This window comes from Lagopus leucura, unplaced genomic scaffold (genome assembly GCF_019238085.1).
Source record: "Lagopus leucura isolate 7727_CA_CO unplaced genomic scaffold, USGS_WTPT01 Super-Scaffold_100009, whole genome shotgun sequence".
In the NCBI taxonomy this organism is placed as follows: domain Eukaryota; kingdom Metazoa; phylum Chordata; class Aves; order Galliformes; family Phasianidae; genus Lagopus; species Lagopus leucura.
In genome coordinates, this window is record NW_024962266.1 from 14,419,009 (window position 1) to 14,435,276 (window position 16,268).

The following is a 16,268-nucleotide window of genomic DNA, read 5'->3' on the forward strand; positions in this document are numbered from 1 at the left end:
GAATAAAGAAGAAACTAGCATGTTGGGATCAAGGAGACATCCTGAGTAACAGTGAGAGGGAAAGGAAATTAAAAAACATACAGTATAATGTAGGATAAACAGTGTTTTTAAGCAGTATGTTTTCCAGTCATCATCTGTGTTTTAAACGCCAAAGAATAAGGTTATTCTCTGCTTCTTTTACATGGCATTGCATTCTTTTGTCCTGGTGATCGTAGCACCTTATTTTTACTGAGTAATTGTAAAGTCTTGTCTGAAACTTTTCAAGAAATCTGGAGGTGGACTTCAAGTAAACAGAGCTGCTAACAACAAGTATTTATTCCCTAACTGCTTTCAACACAAAGTAAGTGTTTATTAGTTCTACAAACTCTACGAGCATTAACAGTTCACATATGACACTTAATACCGCATTACTTATCACTGATCAGTGCATGCTCATATTCTACTAGCAAAAATTATTTTATTTTTAAGCTTTGGGATTCTACTGCGTAACAGAAATGCCAAGTCATAGCCTCAAACAGTGATTGAGCACCTGGGGGGAAGGCAGGGCCAACCCAGGTGCAAGCAACTCAGGTGCAAGCAATGCCCCTAAGTGACTGGAAGGGGTGGAACCAAGATCCACCCCCTTCCCAGACCTCATTTAAGGGTTGTTTGGTTTTTTTTTTTTTTTTTTTCCCTCCCTTTTCCTCATTTGTTTCTGTGTCTATAGCTGCTGTATTTGGGCTTGGTCTCATTCTGCTGTTATTGCTATACTTTCTATCAAATTATAGTATTATGTACTGCTATTTGCTCTTGTTTACAAATGCTCTGACTTCACTGTACATTATAACTACAATTCAACAAAATGCAGTTAAGATTCTAGCTCTTAAAAGCCTGTGTCACATATGTTTCAGTATATTCTCATGCATTCAAATTACTTGCAAGCATCCTAGGTCTTCCTTTCATTTATTCTGTGTTAATTCTTGTATTTCGTTTGCTTTACACAGAGACAAAATAACTTTATAGAAAATACTTTATTAACATGTTTCTGTTTGCCTAGCATTTCTGCAGAGCCTTGTATTTTTAGTCAATCCAGAACTTGTCTGGAGACAGCTTCATGCTGTGGATGTTAACAAACTGAAAACTAAAGTTCTCCAGTAAGGAACTATTTGTTATGGTGTTCTATGTAACTACTGTTGCTTTACTTGTTAGGCTGTAGGCACACAGCCCTAATGTCAACTGAGACAGCTCAAGAGAGTCACTTCCTTCAACTAAGCTCCTGTTGGTAATGATAGTCCCCAGCTGTCTTTGCTCCAGGAATTCATGATAGAACTTGTAATTTAGCATATGTGGGATGTTACTCCCCAATTTGTTTTGACTAAAATTGATTGAATCAACAACAACAACAACAAAAAAAAACAATTTGGGATCAGCCAGTGTAAGATCTTCTTCATTTAACTTGACCTTAAAATATAACAGGATTTACTTGGTACCATGTGGCCTCAGATCCTCAGAGAAGATTCTAGGTCAAAAGATAAAAAAAAACAATTTCTTCCTTCCAGCACACTTTCATTCTGGACTTTTCTCATTCACTTCAGTCTCCTTTCCTGAAGTGTGGCTTGACCAATGATTTAACTGAGAAATTTATTTTAGATACTCCTCCAGAAGGGTAAAACACCAGTTCTGTACTATTTGAAGCTCCTACCAGTAAAAATGCCAGAGACTTCCTTCCTGGTAGATGACTAGATCCTACATCTCAAACAGAAATTTGCCTTTTTCCTGGAGAAAGGAAAGGTATTAGAAAGGTATTTCTAATCTAAGGTTTGTTATATTGAAGCATCTTTTCCTAAGTTTATAATCAGAGAAGGCACCTCTGGAATCTGCCAGCACAAAATCAGCTTTATCAGTGTGAAAAGCATCTAAATAAATGAGCATTAATCTGTTTATGGATAATAAGAAATACCAGTTATCCACCACCACCTTCACTCTGCTGTTGCATTCAGTTTTCTTAGATATACACAGCATATGAGGTAATCTAGAACTGGAGTGTTCCCATTACCTGTTAAGATTAGATCTTTAGAGGCAATAAAGCCAGTATAATCTGAACTCTGAGGTCAAGGTAATTAGCTATGATACATTTTTTAAAATAGTGCAAGTGGTAAGTACATTATTATAGTATAGCTTACCAGGGGAAAACAAAGAAACAAACCTCCAACAGCCAAACCCAAACATTTATCTTGAATGGGAATAAAAATAAACAATAAATGCCTATAGCCTGGTGTCATATGACATGTTCCTTAGGACATATTTGGGACATCTAAACATAAAAATATCTAGACACAAGTTGAACACCTCACTTCAAATGACTGAAAACTCTTATGCATTTGTTTAATGCTGCATACTGAGAAATACAGGAAATACTCACTGAAGTATTTCCAGCTTGGTAGACTCCCATGATGCAATCCAGTGTTAGTCACAAAGCGTGGAAGCAGTCAGGTATTAACAACCTCCCCGGTCCAGATGTTGGCTGGCTTCAGTAGGAATAAAATTGGGCCTGCAAGATATTTGGTCAATACTCCTTAACCTGCATTACTGCACGTTTTGCTCATTACCGTATACTAGTTTCCTAGAACATCACTTTAGTAAACATTTCCTAAAGAAAAGACTCACATTGTTTCTCTTGAATAGGGCTTACAGACACAAGGCAGACTGTGAAGTGTCAGCTTGGCAGTGGGCTGGGAATAAGGTAGATGCCTCCCTAACCTGGAGCTGAGAGGCTCCAGGTTACTCATGTCTAGAGATGTGTGGGTGTCCTGCCTAACCTACTGCAGAAGCATGGATGTAGGACTGGCATTAAAATGCTGCAAACATCAGCATGTCTTCCTGTGCTTTTGATTGGAAGGGGATTGTTAGCACAATTGATAGCTGTGCAGTCCTGAGAAAGAAAAAATAATAAGTAGAGGAATCATGAGCAAAGAAATCTCTCACGTGTTGTCTGGTCACTTTCCTGATCAGAAAAACAGGATTTTATCCATTTCTTGTTAGCAGCCGAGATCTATGCATCCCATCACTGAGTACTTTTTCCTCTTGACAAAAAAGCTGGCACTCTAAGTTTATATATAAAGGAAATAATACCCATTTTTGTACTATCATGTGTAAAGTTGTTTTTATGACTTGCATAACACGATACTGGCTATATCCCAAGAGAAACCTGACCTAAATTTCTTGTTTTTCATCTCTACCTGATTTCACCAATATCCAGTTTAATTAGTCTTACATGCTGTAACTAGGCTAGAAATCTTCAGCAGACAAAAATTAGCTGCAGTCAGCTGATTTTTCTATGGACTGTTAATAGCATCCACAGATGCCAAGTAATTTGGCATCTACTGAAGTAATTATCTCCTCTTCAAATGAACTGCTTCCCACTAGGCTATTTGAAAGTGTACAGATTCCTAGCTCCCATTTCTTCTTTACGAATAAGATGCAGCAGGATTATATTAAAATAAATTAATTAAAAAATGCACTAAATCTTACTTCTAGTGGATGAAGATGTCTTATGCAGTTATGACAACCATGCATAAATTTTGCAAAACAAAACAAAACAAAACAAAACAAAAAAAAAACAGGAGGCCTTACACTGCAGTCACAAAATGAATGAGGTGCTTCTAAACTGAATGTGAGTTACTTGGGATGTCTTTAAAAAAAAAATCAAAAAACAAAAAACAACTTAATGTGAGTGTTAGCAGAAGTACCCACTGAGATTTTCATAGGGCGCTACCATTACAGTGGACTTTGACACATAAGTCAAACCTAGAGAAAATACCATTGTATGGATTTCCCAGTTATGCCTGCCTTGTACAAGAGATTGTGAAAAACCTGGGCGCCGATGTTGCAAATAGCCAACAGAAAGCTGAACTTTTTTTTTTTTTTTAAACTGTGCTATGACACGACAAAGTTTGTGATCTGCTGCCCTCCAATGGATACTTGCAGAGATTACGTCTAAAAGTGCAGAACTGCAAGCAGCAGGAGCACTGTGCTTGAGACAGCTAAACTTCTAAAAAAGCACTAAAGAGAATAAAATAATAAAGTATTAAGGTTTTTTTTTTTTTGTGTACTATGTTTAGTATCAAAACCACAGTTAGATCTCCTTTCTTAATATTACTTTTTTTGAGATTGCTTTTACAGCCAAGTAGACATGTTCTAGTTCACCCTATGACAAATTTTTTTCAATCTGCTCTGGTTATTTTATGATACATAAATACCTATAATGGTTATATACATAATATGACACATGCAGTAATGATATCCAAGTAATAGATATTCCTTCTATGTCTGATTTAAAAAATACCTGCTAACATTCTGCCTGCTAACCCATCTCTTCAGACTGTTACTGGTACACTAAGAACTCTTCTAGTTCTAAAATTTAAAAATGAAACAAGTAAGACTTGCTATGAAAAGTATCTTATGCACAGATCTTCAAGAAAATATTTCTCTTTATCAGATTTTAGAGCAAGGAGTGAATTTGACATGTAATGTCCTGTTGCTTCTACAGACCCCTGTAAGAATCTGATACGTGAGGTTCTTTTGGCTGTGCAGCAGTCTGAGATACTAGATGATAAGATCACAATGTTGCAAAACATGCTCATTCTTTCCTAGAATTCTGTATGGTGATGTTGATAGAAGGGAAACCGGTTTTGTCGAGATTTGTAAAAAACAAGGTTGGGAAGGAGACATTTTAAGTGTAACTTTCCCTAAGTAAATAATCAAATTTAGCGACAATTAAAGGAAACTTTCTGTGATGTCATACACCTAATGGTAGCAAGACTCAAAGCAGTCAGGGTGCTCCCAAATGATGGTACCCACAGCTGTCTGAAGTTTCACTTTCCAGCGACTTCAGCTCTCATTTAATAGTGGGGTAGCTTCCGTGTGTGTGGAAGCTTAGCAATGTAAATCCTGTGAATTCATGGGACACTTCGAGAAAATCTCATTCTTCAAAGGGGTGAACTTATGTATGAGGTCTGTGTTAACAATATGGACATTTAATTCCCTCCTAAAAAAAAGTCCAAGAGGGTAATCAGCACAGTTTGCACGGGCCTACTGTCAATTCTTATGTTTTTCAGGAGGTTACTTTTGTATGTGGTTTCTTATCAAGATAAGTACTTTTGAGTATGAGTTATCTGGGCAATCGTAATTCAAACAGGCAATAGTTCGCCACAACTTGGAAAGCACCAGCTTTCTTAAAACGTTCAGCCGCGTTCCCGTGCCTCGCTCTGTAAGCACCAGCTTTTCCCCCGGATCTCACCACACGCCAGCAGCGCCCGCGCCCAGCTCCACCTCAGCCACCTTTCTCGGCATAACACTTCACGCGGCGCTCCGGCGCCCACCTCGCCCTCAGGAGGGACGCCAAGGCCGCGGGTTGAGCATCGCTCCCGGACGGCGGACGGAGCCGCCGTCGCCGCCCTCCCGCTCTCGTGAGGCGCCGGGCCGCGCCTCGCTCGGCCCGCGCGGATCTGCGCTCTCCTCGGCCGCTCGCGGCCCGTTCTGAGGCCCGTCCCGCTGGCGAGCTCTGGGCACCGCGCAGTCCCCATTTCCCTCAGGGGAGTTGGCGGGAACTCAGAGGGCAGCGGGGCTTTTTTCTTCCCCTCGGGCTACCGGGCTGAACCCGGGCGGCTCTTCCCGGTAGGCGGAGCGCGGCGGCGGCTGGGCGGGAGGAACGGCCGCGCTGGCTGACTGGCTGGTTGGCTGGCTGGTTGGTTGGTTGGTTGGCTGGCCCATTGGCTGGCCCTCTGCGGGGGGCGGGTCCCGGACCGTCGGAAGTGCGGCAGGCTGCTGCTTCTTCTTCAGGGCTGAAAGGACGCCTGAAGGCTCCTCCCCGAGCGGCTCGTTGCGCCTCTGCGCAGCCGGGGGCCGAGGCGGCTGGCCGGGCGGTGTGTTGGCGCCTTTCCAGCTGTGAGCTCGGGGTGCTTCACGTTGAGAGTACGCATTGGTAGGTGCGTGTCAGCGTGACGATAAGCGCAGTGTGAGATGACTAAGCGCCGCAGCCATCGGCGAAGCCCCTTTTGATCCCTCTGCTCTGTTTGCGTGGTGAAGTTTGTTTCTCTGCGTTCGGTTGTCTTCGTTTTGCAAAGAATGGACAAGAGAGGGACGAAACGTTGTCGCGTGCAGCAGTTGTTAAGTTTCAGTGGCCTTTGTTAAAATACCCAGCCTCCCACAGTTCAGCAGTTTCAGCAGCTGTTCTCTTGGCCTGGTCTGTCACGAATGGCTTCTGTGTGGCAGAAAAAGCGTTGTGGTGAGGAGTCTGTAAGGAGGCATCCTCTCTTCTCTGACGCTTTCCTTCTCTGGCTCTGTACAATGATGCAGTTTTTCAAAGAATTCATAAAGGTTGCCCAAGATACCGCATTCTTTTACGTTTCTGTACGCAACAGATGTTAAGCAGAAGTATAACAGTGGATGTATTTTATAGGGGTGGTATAGCTGAAGGTACATATAAAGGGACAGCAGCGTTTGGCCTGTAGTTTGAAAGGAGGGGAGGGAGGGAGGAAATGAGTTCATCAGAAGCATTTTGTAACTTTACTGGAAGAAACTTTATTGGGATGAGAAAAAGTTACCAGCAGACATTATAAAACATGGACAGAGCTAATTATTAAGTGTGTGCTGGTTCTAAAAGTAATAATTCTTTTGAGCCTGTGTTACGTGTTAACGTGTTATATACAATAACAATGGGAATGTGTGTGCATGGAGAAAGAAGAGTAGGTCATGTTTTCTTTTTGAGATCTGGCGACTGTAGCAGGCCTTTGCCTTTATTTCCTTAAAATTTTGCTTAAGAGCAAGCATTCCATGTTGCAGATGAGGGAAGAGCATTTCCTGGAAAAGCATCACAAGTATTTCAGTGTAGCAGAACTACATACTGAAACCTTGACTTTCCTTGTTGAAGCTGTTTTTTTTTTTTTTCTCCTCCCCACTATTTCCATGTATTCCAGAAATGTTTTTTTCCCTTCTGTTCCTCGTAAAACTTTCAGTTTACACTTGTCTGTCATTAAAGGTGGATATCAATTTTTACTTCAGGTGTTTTTCATGTACCTTCAGAGATTGACCACACTGCAGTGATACAGGTCTGCTGTTCTTCATGCCATGCTATAGTTTTGCATGACTGCCTCACAGCAAGTAATGCCTTGTCAAATATCACACTACCCTTTAGTGCAGCATGGCACTAATGCTATTGATATTTAGACTCCTTTTTTTTTTTTTGTTTCTGTTGAGGTTGCAAGTTAACTTTGCATGTTGAGTTTGGAAAATTTTTATATCATCTTGCTACTGCTCAGTATAAAATGACCAGGTGAAGATTTGCCTGTTTGTCACAGTGCAATAACTACTGCAATTGTTTGCTGTAAAAGTAAGGTTATCTCTGTCACTCATCTCACCCTGGGAGAGTAGTGCTGTTGCTGTAGTCAACATAAGATAGAATCCATACGTTACACACAACCAGGAGGGCTTCACGATCTTTTTTGTCTTTATAGCTACCAAAGTTTATGTCAAATATGCTAAGTGCTATTATTTAAAGTAACTTTAAATGTAGTTACAGGTCTTATTAAACATATATATTTCTTTTGTGTCTCTCAGGGTATCTGCTGACTGGTGTGAAATGTTTAATGGCTGTGTATTTTTTCTAGTCCTCTGGCCACCAGAGTTGAGGACATTGCTACTGTTTCTGCTTTTAAAGGAAAATCAGTGAATTACATTTTTGCAGATCACTAAATGCCATGGGCTTCTATGGATATTCTCAAGGTTCTAATTGTCTTAGGTACAACTCAGTGTCGTGTCAGAAGGACCTTAATTTCAGAACCGAGACTGAGTTTGTAGTACTGGAAAAAGAAAGGCAAAATAACATACTTTTAAAACGTATTATAAGAGGCATCCTTAGAAGGAGGTGACCTTTATTTACATTTTCAGTGTAAGGAACACTGCTTTATGGGAACAAATCCATTGTTCCTAATGAAAAGCTCCTATGTTTTTCTCTTACAAATTCAGTTCATTTTCACATTGCCATCTGATGCATATATTTAAACAAACTTGGAAGTAGCTACCTGAGGTATCTGCTCATATATCTCTTTGCAGTCATTGATTAACAGGGCTTGTTTTTTGCAGCCAGCGAACTATCTGTTACTTCATGCAGAACATCCTTTCTGGCTATTTTCAGCCATGCTAAATATTTAATGTTTGCCCAAGTCATTGAGGCAAAACTCTTTAGTTTTACATAAATTGCATAGACCTGCTACTCCAGCGTGACTGGTCATTTCCGTTATCTCAGTTTCTAAATGCTGAATTTGAAACACCTGAAAATTGAGACTGGTTTTAATGTTGGGTCCTTTTTATATTGTGTATAAATTGTCAACTCTGATAGCAATTTGTATTAGACAAATGCATTTTCACAGTTCTAACAGAAACTTTCATTTGCATTTAAGTCTTAATTTTCATTGTAAGGAAAAAAATAGAAAGGTTATTGCTCTCAAATAGAGGAAACCTTCATTTTGTATGACAGCCAGAAAGATTTTAACTTTAATTATCAGCTACAGTTTCATCCTTGATTCATATAGAATGTGATAAGGTAATAATTTACTAGAATTGATTTCAAAGAAAGAAAAACACTGACAGGAGGAGAAGGTTTTATCATTTAAAAATGCTTGGTGATGTTTAGGAAACTTGTTCTGGCAATATAAGGGTTTTTTTCAAATTACTTATTTGTTATACAGGCATGCTTTTTGTTTCACGAAGCCTCTGTTGCCGTGGCATTGGAACGTACCATCTACAAACAAATTTACTTTCTAGGTCCATCAAGCTTTCAGCCTCTGATGTAAGTATTCAATCTACTTCATCGATAAAACTACTTTGTGCAATGTTTTAGTGAGGCACTGATTTTTGTAATGCTGCCAATAAATACACATCAGCTGTATTTTCTTTACTCCTAGTTACCTTGACCCAAGCATTTAATATTAAGGCTAAAGTAAGTTTTCTAACAAGTTAAATATTTAACCTCGTGAACACAACAGAATTTGGCACTTATTGCTGTGTATAACCATTTCAGTTTTTAAGGTCAGTGCTACAGGTAGGAGCTGAAAGGATTGCCTAACTGTTAGAGCATTAGCCTGAGATGTAGGAGTGATTCCTGCCAGCTTTATCACAGAACTTCGGTACGTCAATTCCTTTGTATCTCAGCTTTCTGTTAATTCAGCAGGGTTAGTTGTGATTTTTTGATGCTGCAATAGCAAGGGATATAAAAACACTGCAAGCTTAATTTTTTATAGAATGTCCTTAATTTCCCTGCTTAACTGCATTTGAGATTATTTAACTTCAGCTTAAGAGAAAACAAGCATTGTGATGTGGTGTGTGCCTAGAGGTTAAGCTTGGTGTTGTGTATAGAACTCTGGCATGTCATTTGTGCTCCCAGGTCACAGAGCAGTTCATCTGGTTAGCAAGCTGGATCAACCAAGGCACGTGTCAGATCCTATAGAACAGCTGCTGAAGCTGTTATACAGATAACTGTAGCATAGTTCGCTCAAATGAGAGGCTTGTTTTCACATATAAGTCACTTGGGAAGTCAGATTTGGCTTAAGTCAATTTTTCCTGTGCTGTATTTTTATTCTGTTTAAAGTACCTGGATGTTCTTACTGACCAAGTTGAAATGTCATCCTGTCTTTATTTTTGAATTTACTTAAGATTTTAACTTCATTTGCAACTCTTGACATTGAATTCCACAATTTAATTATGTACAAATATGTGTTTCTGTCATTAAGCAGTAAACACAAACAGTATTGCCATTCAATTTGCTCACAAGTTTCTTTGTATTATGAAAAAGAATAAATACAAGCAGCACTTGACTTTCCATCTAAAGCAATCAGTGTTAGGGAAAGCAGGAGGTTAGAGTTAGAGCTTGATAAGGACATGGCTCTTAGTTTAACACTGATCTTAAATTCATGGCAGTCCTCGCTCTGCACGCAAAAAAGGCTTGAAGATTATCAAGCTGTGATGTAATTGGGCTACACTAAAAAGGAACCTTCAGAGTTCTCATGACCTTTTAGAAGAAAGAATGCTCCTTAGGGTATCATTTATAAGTGTTATTTGTTCACTTTCTCAAAGTAGCTGGCATTGTGAGCTCTACTGTAAGCTGAACGTCTGAAAACTGGTATAAGTTTAGTTGCTCTGTTTTGAAGCTATTTTCAAGGCACAAAGAAAAAAAGTAGACCTGAAGTACTGTTTAAACGTAAGGTAGTGTGTGGACTGTAACAGGCTTACTTTACTTGCCTACATATTTTTAGCTATGGGATATTACTTACTGAAGTTAAGATCTATGTTACAGTTGAGGATAAAGTCTTACAGTGGAAAGACTTTTAGTGAATTGAGACAATTTTAGGAGGAGCTGATCAATAGAACAAATTTCCCATGGCACTGTACAGAATTCTCATTTTTAGCTGGAAAGTTTCAAAGAATGTTTCTTATTTGTTATAGTGTGAGTAGTAGTGCTGCATGTGGAGAGAAAAAAAAAAAGGAAGTGTATGTGGAGAAGGGCTCAGTTTAACTTGTATTACTGGTATTTATACAGTACTGGCAGACATTAATCGTATTTACCAAGACAAACATTGTAAAATTGGATTCATCCTCTAAACTGCATGTTTTTAATAGATGCAGTACTGATCACCCAGTCAAAACTCACTCTTAACTATGGTGTATGTCTGTCTAGTTACTGTTTGCTGCCTGAGGATAAACAAAAGATGTCCTGCTATGTGTTGTTCTTTGGATGATTGTCTCTTACAGATGAGGTCAGAATTAGATCCATGCAGAAAACAAATGAGCAGCAAAATATGTTAGTTTATTAATTGTTTTCCCATGTTTCAAATTGTTACACATGTAGGAGCTTCATTACTGTAAAATGATTGAGGACAAACACGTACCTGCATGAAATGACAGCTGTGAGTCAATCCCACTGTTTCAAAGTTGAAACTTTAAACGTAATGGCAACTCAGGTATTTAGTCCTTCTCAAAGCGTGGTAGCTGGAGTATGGTTTTTGAATCCTTCATAAATGAATAATACCAAACAGTGGTAAAAGTCCCTAAAATTAGTATTCTGACTCAAAGAAACTGTAGTGTTTGGGGCCCTAAGGGTCTTATTTTCTATGTGAATTGCTTTTCAAGTGTAAAGCTGATTTCCAGACAGAAATGGACATGCACTGCTTTATGATTATTTTCTTTGTTGCTTGTGCATACAAATAAATTTGATGGTTTTCTTTTCCCAAATTTTCTTCTTCTTTTCTTTTCCTTTTTTTTTTTTTTAGTACCAGAATTATTAAAAAGTTTACAGGGAGAACTGTGAGGTCTATTCTAGAGCAGTTTCCTAAAACCTTCAGTAGTGGTCTTAATATACAGCAAAAAGACACATTCTAAAGTGTTTGTGTTGTAATATGAACCACCTTTCCTGTTTTCTTGCTAACCATCATATTGGCAAATAAAATTACATTGAAAAAGAAACTTCCAAGCTGTATCGGGCATGAAAGAAAACCAGCTGTTAAGATATTAGCGTATCGTAGAAAAAACAAAGAATGTATTTATTCCAATTTTTATTTTTAGATCATTTTTTGAAGCTATTGAGCTAAACGATGCTCCTCATCCGTCCTTGCTGCCAATTCAGTTTTAGATAGTGATGAATGAGGATTTCTGAGGCTTTTAATGTATTTTCTTCTTCATCTGTGTTCAAGCTTTAACAGAAGCTTTAATGAAAGACCGTGTCTATAATTTTGAGAAAGAACTGAATTCAGTTGGCAGTGGTATATTTCAGAAGGCACGAAGGAGGGTTTGTCATGCAGGATCCAACAATGTAGTACTTTGTCTTTCTTAACAAAGCCCCCCTATCTGTATATTTTGATCTTGCAGACAATGGCCTTTAGACACAAAAACACAAGACGAATTGAAGGCCTTGATAGCAATGTGTGGTAAGTAAAAGGAAAACATCAGCTAATTTCAGAAAAGGCCTTTGGCTGGTGTATTTTCTTTCCAGGGTGATAATTATTGCCAATAAGAAAGTGCACAGCTCTTGCTGTCTCTGCTGAAATATATTTGTTACCTGCTTAAAAGAAGAAGCAATGAACCAAATTCTGTTAAATATGATTTCTGTGCATGAGACATTAGGCACAGGCTTCTGTGCATCTAGTAAACCACTTAAGACAGGTATAGCTCTTGGGTGTGGCAGAATAGCTAGCTTTCAATTTTAAATGTTAATTGAGTTGAATAATTATCTCAGTAATACTCACTTCTTATTTACCAAATGAATTTGACTTTATTTTTAAGCCGTTACGCTTGTCTTTGTAATTTAAGTTCTTATTCTTAGTATGCTTTTTGCTAGTTATTAAATTGCTCAGAAAGCACTATTATCATCACTGGTAAAGGTGGGATTTTGTTTGTTAATGAAAACAGCTTGGGGCTTACGTTTGTTTGTATGTACATGTATGTGTAAGTATGCATATATACAAACACAATGTTGTTTTGGTCATCCAGCCTCAGATGGTGGGGTTTCTTTTTTTGTTAGCAATTTGTTTTTAATTTTGTTTGATTGAACTGTGATGCTTGTTTTCCTTTTTTCCTGGGTAAATTTTGCATTTTGCCCTTTCCTGACTACCTACATCTTAACAAGAGTGAAAGACAACAAACAAACAAAAAAGAACAACCCCAAAACATCCATACAAACAAAGTTGTTCAAGAATTTTAAGCTTAGTTTCTGACAGGGTACTGGAAACAGTTAACAAAAAGCTTCTAGCAATCCATTGCCTAAAGTCACAAAAAAAAGAAGTTACAATCCTCAGAGATGACTGGGTAGTTTAAGTGACACCCTTCACTTGACAAAATCTAGCCTTTAAATCATGTGATATCCCTGTTCTCATTCAGGTCTACTTCATTTTACAAAGAGGGCACTGTTTCACTTCTGCCTCTATGCAGAAAAACTGTGCGCTTGTGTGTGTGCATACGAGCACCATTCTGCTGGTAAAACAGTTATTCTGTGGGGAATAAATTAACTGTTTTTTGGGTTCTCTGACTCCTGTGGTTACTTAACATTATCCCAGACTCTATTTCTCAGCATGAACGCACTTTACTAAAAACTGTTTCCAGTACTGTGAATTTGGCAAAGCAAAATACTTTTGTCTTCTAATTTTCTTAAAGGAAAAGATAATTCTATCTGATATGTTAAACTGAAGGTGTATTTTTTTTTTTTTCTGTTAGGGTTGAATTTACAAAGGTGGCAGCAGATCCTTCAATTGTTAATCTTGGTCAAGGCCTCCCTGATATATGCCCTCCCAGCTATGTTAAAGAAGAGCTGGCAAAAGCAGCAGCAGTTGACAGACTGAACCAGTACACACGAGGCTTTGTAAGTACTGTGGAACTTGAGGAGTTGAGATCAGTGGAGAACTTGCCACAGAAAAAAAAAAAAAATTGACTTTGCTTTAAGTTGGTTTTACTGGTAGTTCATGCTTTTCTGTCTCAAATTAAGTTTTATCTGTTACCAAACAACAGACTGTGCAGTCTTCCTTAAGGCAGAATACTTGCTCAAGAGCAAAATGGTAGCGTGTGTATGAGATTGCATGGACCTCTAAAGACAATATAAACCAATTTACAGATTAAAAGATTGTAAATTACATGTTTTCCTTTTATTTGGTCAGCGTGGACATGAATTGGGTAGGATAATACTAGCGTGAGAAAGGTCACTATCGGTAAGTGAAGAAAGTACACTATCAGTTGAGACAGTGCCTCAAGAAAAGATTCACCCATGATATCAGCAGATCTGAGTGGAGATTAGGAAGTGTTAGAAAGAGGAAGTTTCCCCTCTGGAGGATGGTCACTATGCAGTGTGTAACTTGTATTGTAGCACTTTGGTCGTGAGTTGGTTGTGGAGTAACTTGGGTGGTGCAGCATTGCTTTGTAGCTGACACACTCATGGGAAGAAGTGGCTGTAATTTTAATCAAAAATGACTTACAAGTCTTAAATTATTGCAATGTTTTTGTTTACAGAGAGGTTCATAATTTTATGCCTTATGTGCAGAGCTACGGTGTTCAATATTTAGAGGAGGCTATTTGTTATGTAGGAGAATATTCTCCCAGAACTGTTTTCACTCTTTTCATCAAGTATCCAAAAAGGAAGGAAAAAAAGGTTTTTCATGGCAGGAAACCTCTAGTCTTCCTGAGTAAACAGAGTTGTGCCTTTTTATTCCTGTATCATAGATGGTCTTCGTTTTATGTTTGTTTTCTTTTTCATTGCACATTTTGGGAAGAGTACACGAACCTGTGTCAACTGGCAAAAGGTGGTCTGAGGTTTGCAATATATGACTTATCATTCTGATCACAGGAGCTGTTTACCAGCAGTATATAACCAAGATAAAAAGATCTTCCTTGCACCAAAACATTTTTAGTTGAAAGTTAATGAAAATGAAAGGCGCTTCAGATGGAGATATGAGTGGGTAAGAAGCAGATAAGTAAGGAAGTAAGGAAGATTAACTGGTATCAGTTTATTCCCTTCTCTCCTCCTGTCTCTTGTCCTAGCTCTCCTACAGGCTACCTAAAGTTATCCTGAGATATGATGGTAAGATAGAAATTCAAAAGTATTAGCTATGCAAAAAGAATTTCCTAGTAAATTCAAATAAAATAGCTTTGCTTACCCAATGTACAAATGCTTTAAGCTATGCTGCCTGTTAAAACATATTAACACTGAGGGTCCATCTCACATTTTTGTTTCAAAACATGTTACTTTGATCTGTGGGAGGAAGGGCAACAACCCCCCTTACCTCCCCCTCAAATAAAAAGCCCCAAAACACTGGAGTGCTCCTGACAATGTGTAAACTCTTTCAGATGCATTTCTTTGTTTTGAACAGGGGCATCCATCGTTGGTGAAAGTCTTGTCTAAAGTATATGAGAGAGTTTGTGGAAGAAAGATTGACCCTCTCACAGATATCCTGGTGACAGTAGGAGGTTATGGATCTCTCTTTAGTACAATACAGGCTTTAATTGAAGAAGGAGATGAAGTAAGTTTTTATTTGAGACATTCACTTATGTGCACTGAAAAGAGAATTTCACTGTTTTTTTTTTTTTTTTTTGTAGCTGTTTGTTTGTCCACTTATTAATGTTTGGGCTTCTTTTTGATTTCTAGTAATTTGTTAAGTTACAGGAAGTAATTCAGACCTCTGCATATTTGACTTGCAGCTCTAGAAGCATCCTTTGGATGTCCTCCCTGTCAGTTCACCGGCTTACAGACCCTTTTCTTTCATGCTTGGCAATACCTGTAGTGGTTTCTTTACTGTTATTGTTAGATGACATGATATTGTATGTTTATTTAAGAAAATGTCTGGGTTGCTATCTGCAACAGAAAACAAAGCATAATGCAAAGTACTGCCTGTGAAAAGCTACTGTATGTCAAGTTCTATTTTGAACCATTGAGTTATGGCAACAAAAGCAGGAAAGTGCTTCATCACTACTCATCTCAGTCTTTTTGGTAATGATACTAAATGTCATTTTGGGAGAATGTTTCTTTGGGTCTGCAGTGAGCAAAAGCTTCTTTTGTTGTGTTGCACATTTTGCTTTCAGCATTCTGTTGTTTTCACTTAAATAATGTGTTCACTTTTCTATCTTTTATTTCTTTTTTTGTTGTTGCTTTGGTATTCATTTCTGTCCTTTTAAAAGTTCTCTTAGTTCTCTGCTCTAACTTTTCTTTGGGTTGGTGGTTGCAGTTTTTTTTGTTTGTTTTGTTTTTTCTTTTCATATTTCCAAGCCTCTGCCCAGCAATTTTCCTTGAATTTGTCCTTTTTTCCAATTTAAATTTTTTCCTGTTGGAATTTAAAGACTTTAGGCCATTCTTTGGGATTTCCTTGATGCTTGGAAATTCTGTGTTGGAGGTAGAATCCATGTCTTTGAAAAGAATATGTTCCATCTGACATGGCGAGTGCATACTTGCTTCCACCTGGAATGTCATTAATTAGGGCAGCTGTGCTGTTCAAAAATTTGCTGTGGTTATCTCCCATCTTTGTCGTGCACATTTACATCTGTGCCACAAGGCCCCAAACATTCCAGGTGTTATATGTTAGTGTTTGTAACATTGTAACTACAGAATAACAGCCAATGTGTGTTATGAGTAGTGCTTATTATGCTTAGTCTAAGGGCATTATTATATTATGAGCTTTTTTTGCTCTTATTTTTTGAGACCTAAAAGATCATCTAGTTCCAACCCCCCTGTACAGGCTGGATTACCAGCCACTAAATCAGGC

At 38.3% G+C, this 16,268-nt stretch overlaps 2 protein-coding genes across 6 annotated transcripts in view; one reads left to right on the top strand and one right to left on the bottom strand.

Annotated features, from left to right (window-relative positions):
• The window catches only part of LRRC8D (leucine rich repeat containing 8 VRAC subunit D), a 406,725-nt gene that overhangs the window by 124,146 nt on the left and 266,311 nt on the right, over positions 1-16,268 (bottom strand). The gene's annotated exons all lie outside the window — the stretch shown is intronic.
• KYAT3 (kynurenine aminotransferase 3) overlaps positions 5,806-16,268 on the top strand; it is a 29,712-nt gene continuing 19,249 nt past the window's right edge. Inside the window, exons 1-6 of one of the 5 annotated variants that reach the window (XM_042873601.1) lie at positions 5,806-5,966; positions 7,042-7,088; positions 8,727-8,827; positions 11,899-11,957; positions 13,240-13,384; positions 14,883-15,032. In XM_042873601.1, coding sequence (XP_042729535.1) covers positions 8,729-8,827; positions 11,899-11,957; positions 13,240-13,384; positions 14,883-15,032 — 453 coding nt within the window. In that variant the 5' untranslated portion in view covers positions 5,806-5,966; positions 7,042-7,088; positions 8,727-8,728. Of the gene's footprint in view, positions 5,967-7,041; positions 7,089-8,726; positions 8,828-9,058; positions 9,165-11,898; positions 11,958-13,239; positions 13,385-14,882; positions 15,033-16,268 lie in introns of those variants that run through there. The other 4 variants (XM_042873602.1, XR_006179381.1, XM_042873603.1 and 1 more) reach the window with 4 other exon arrangements.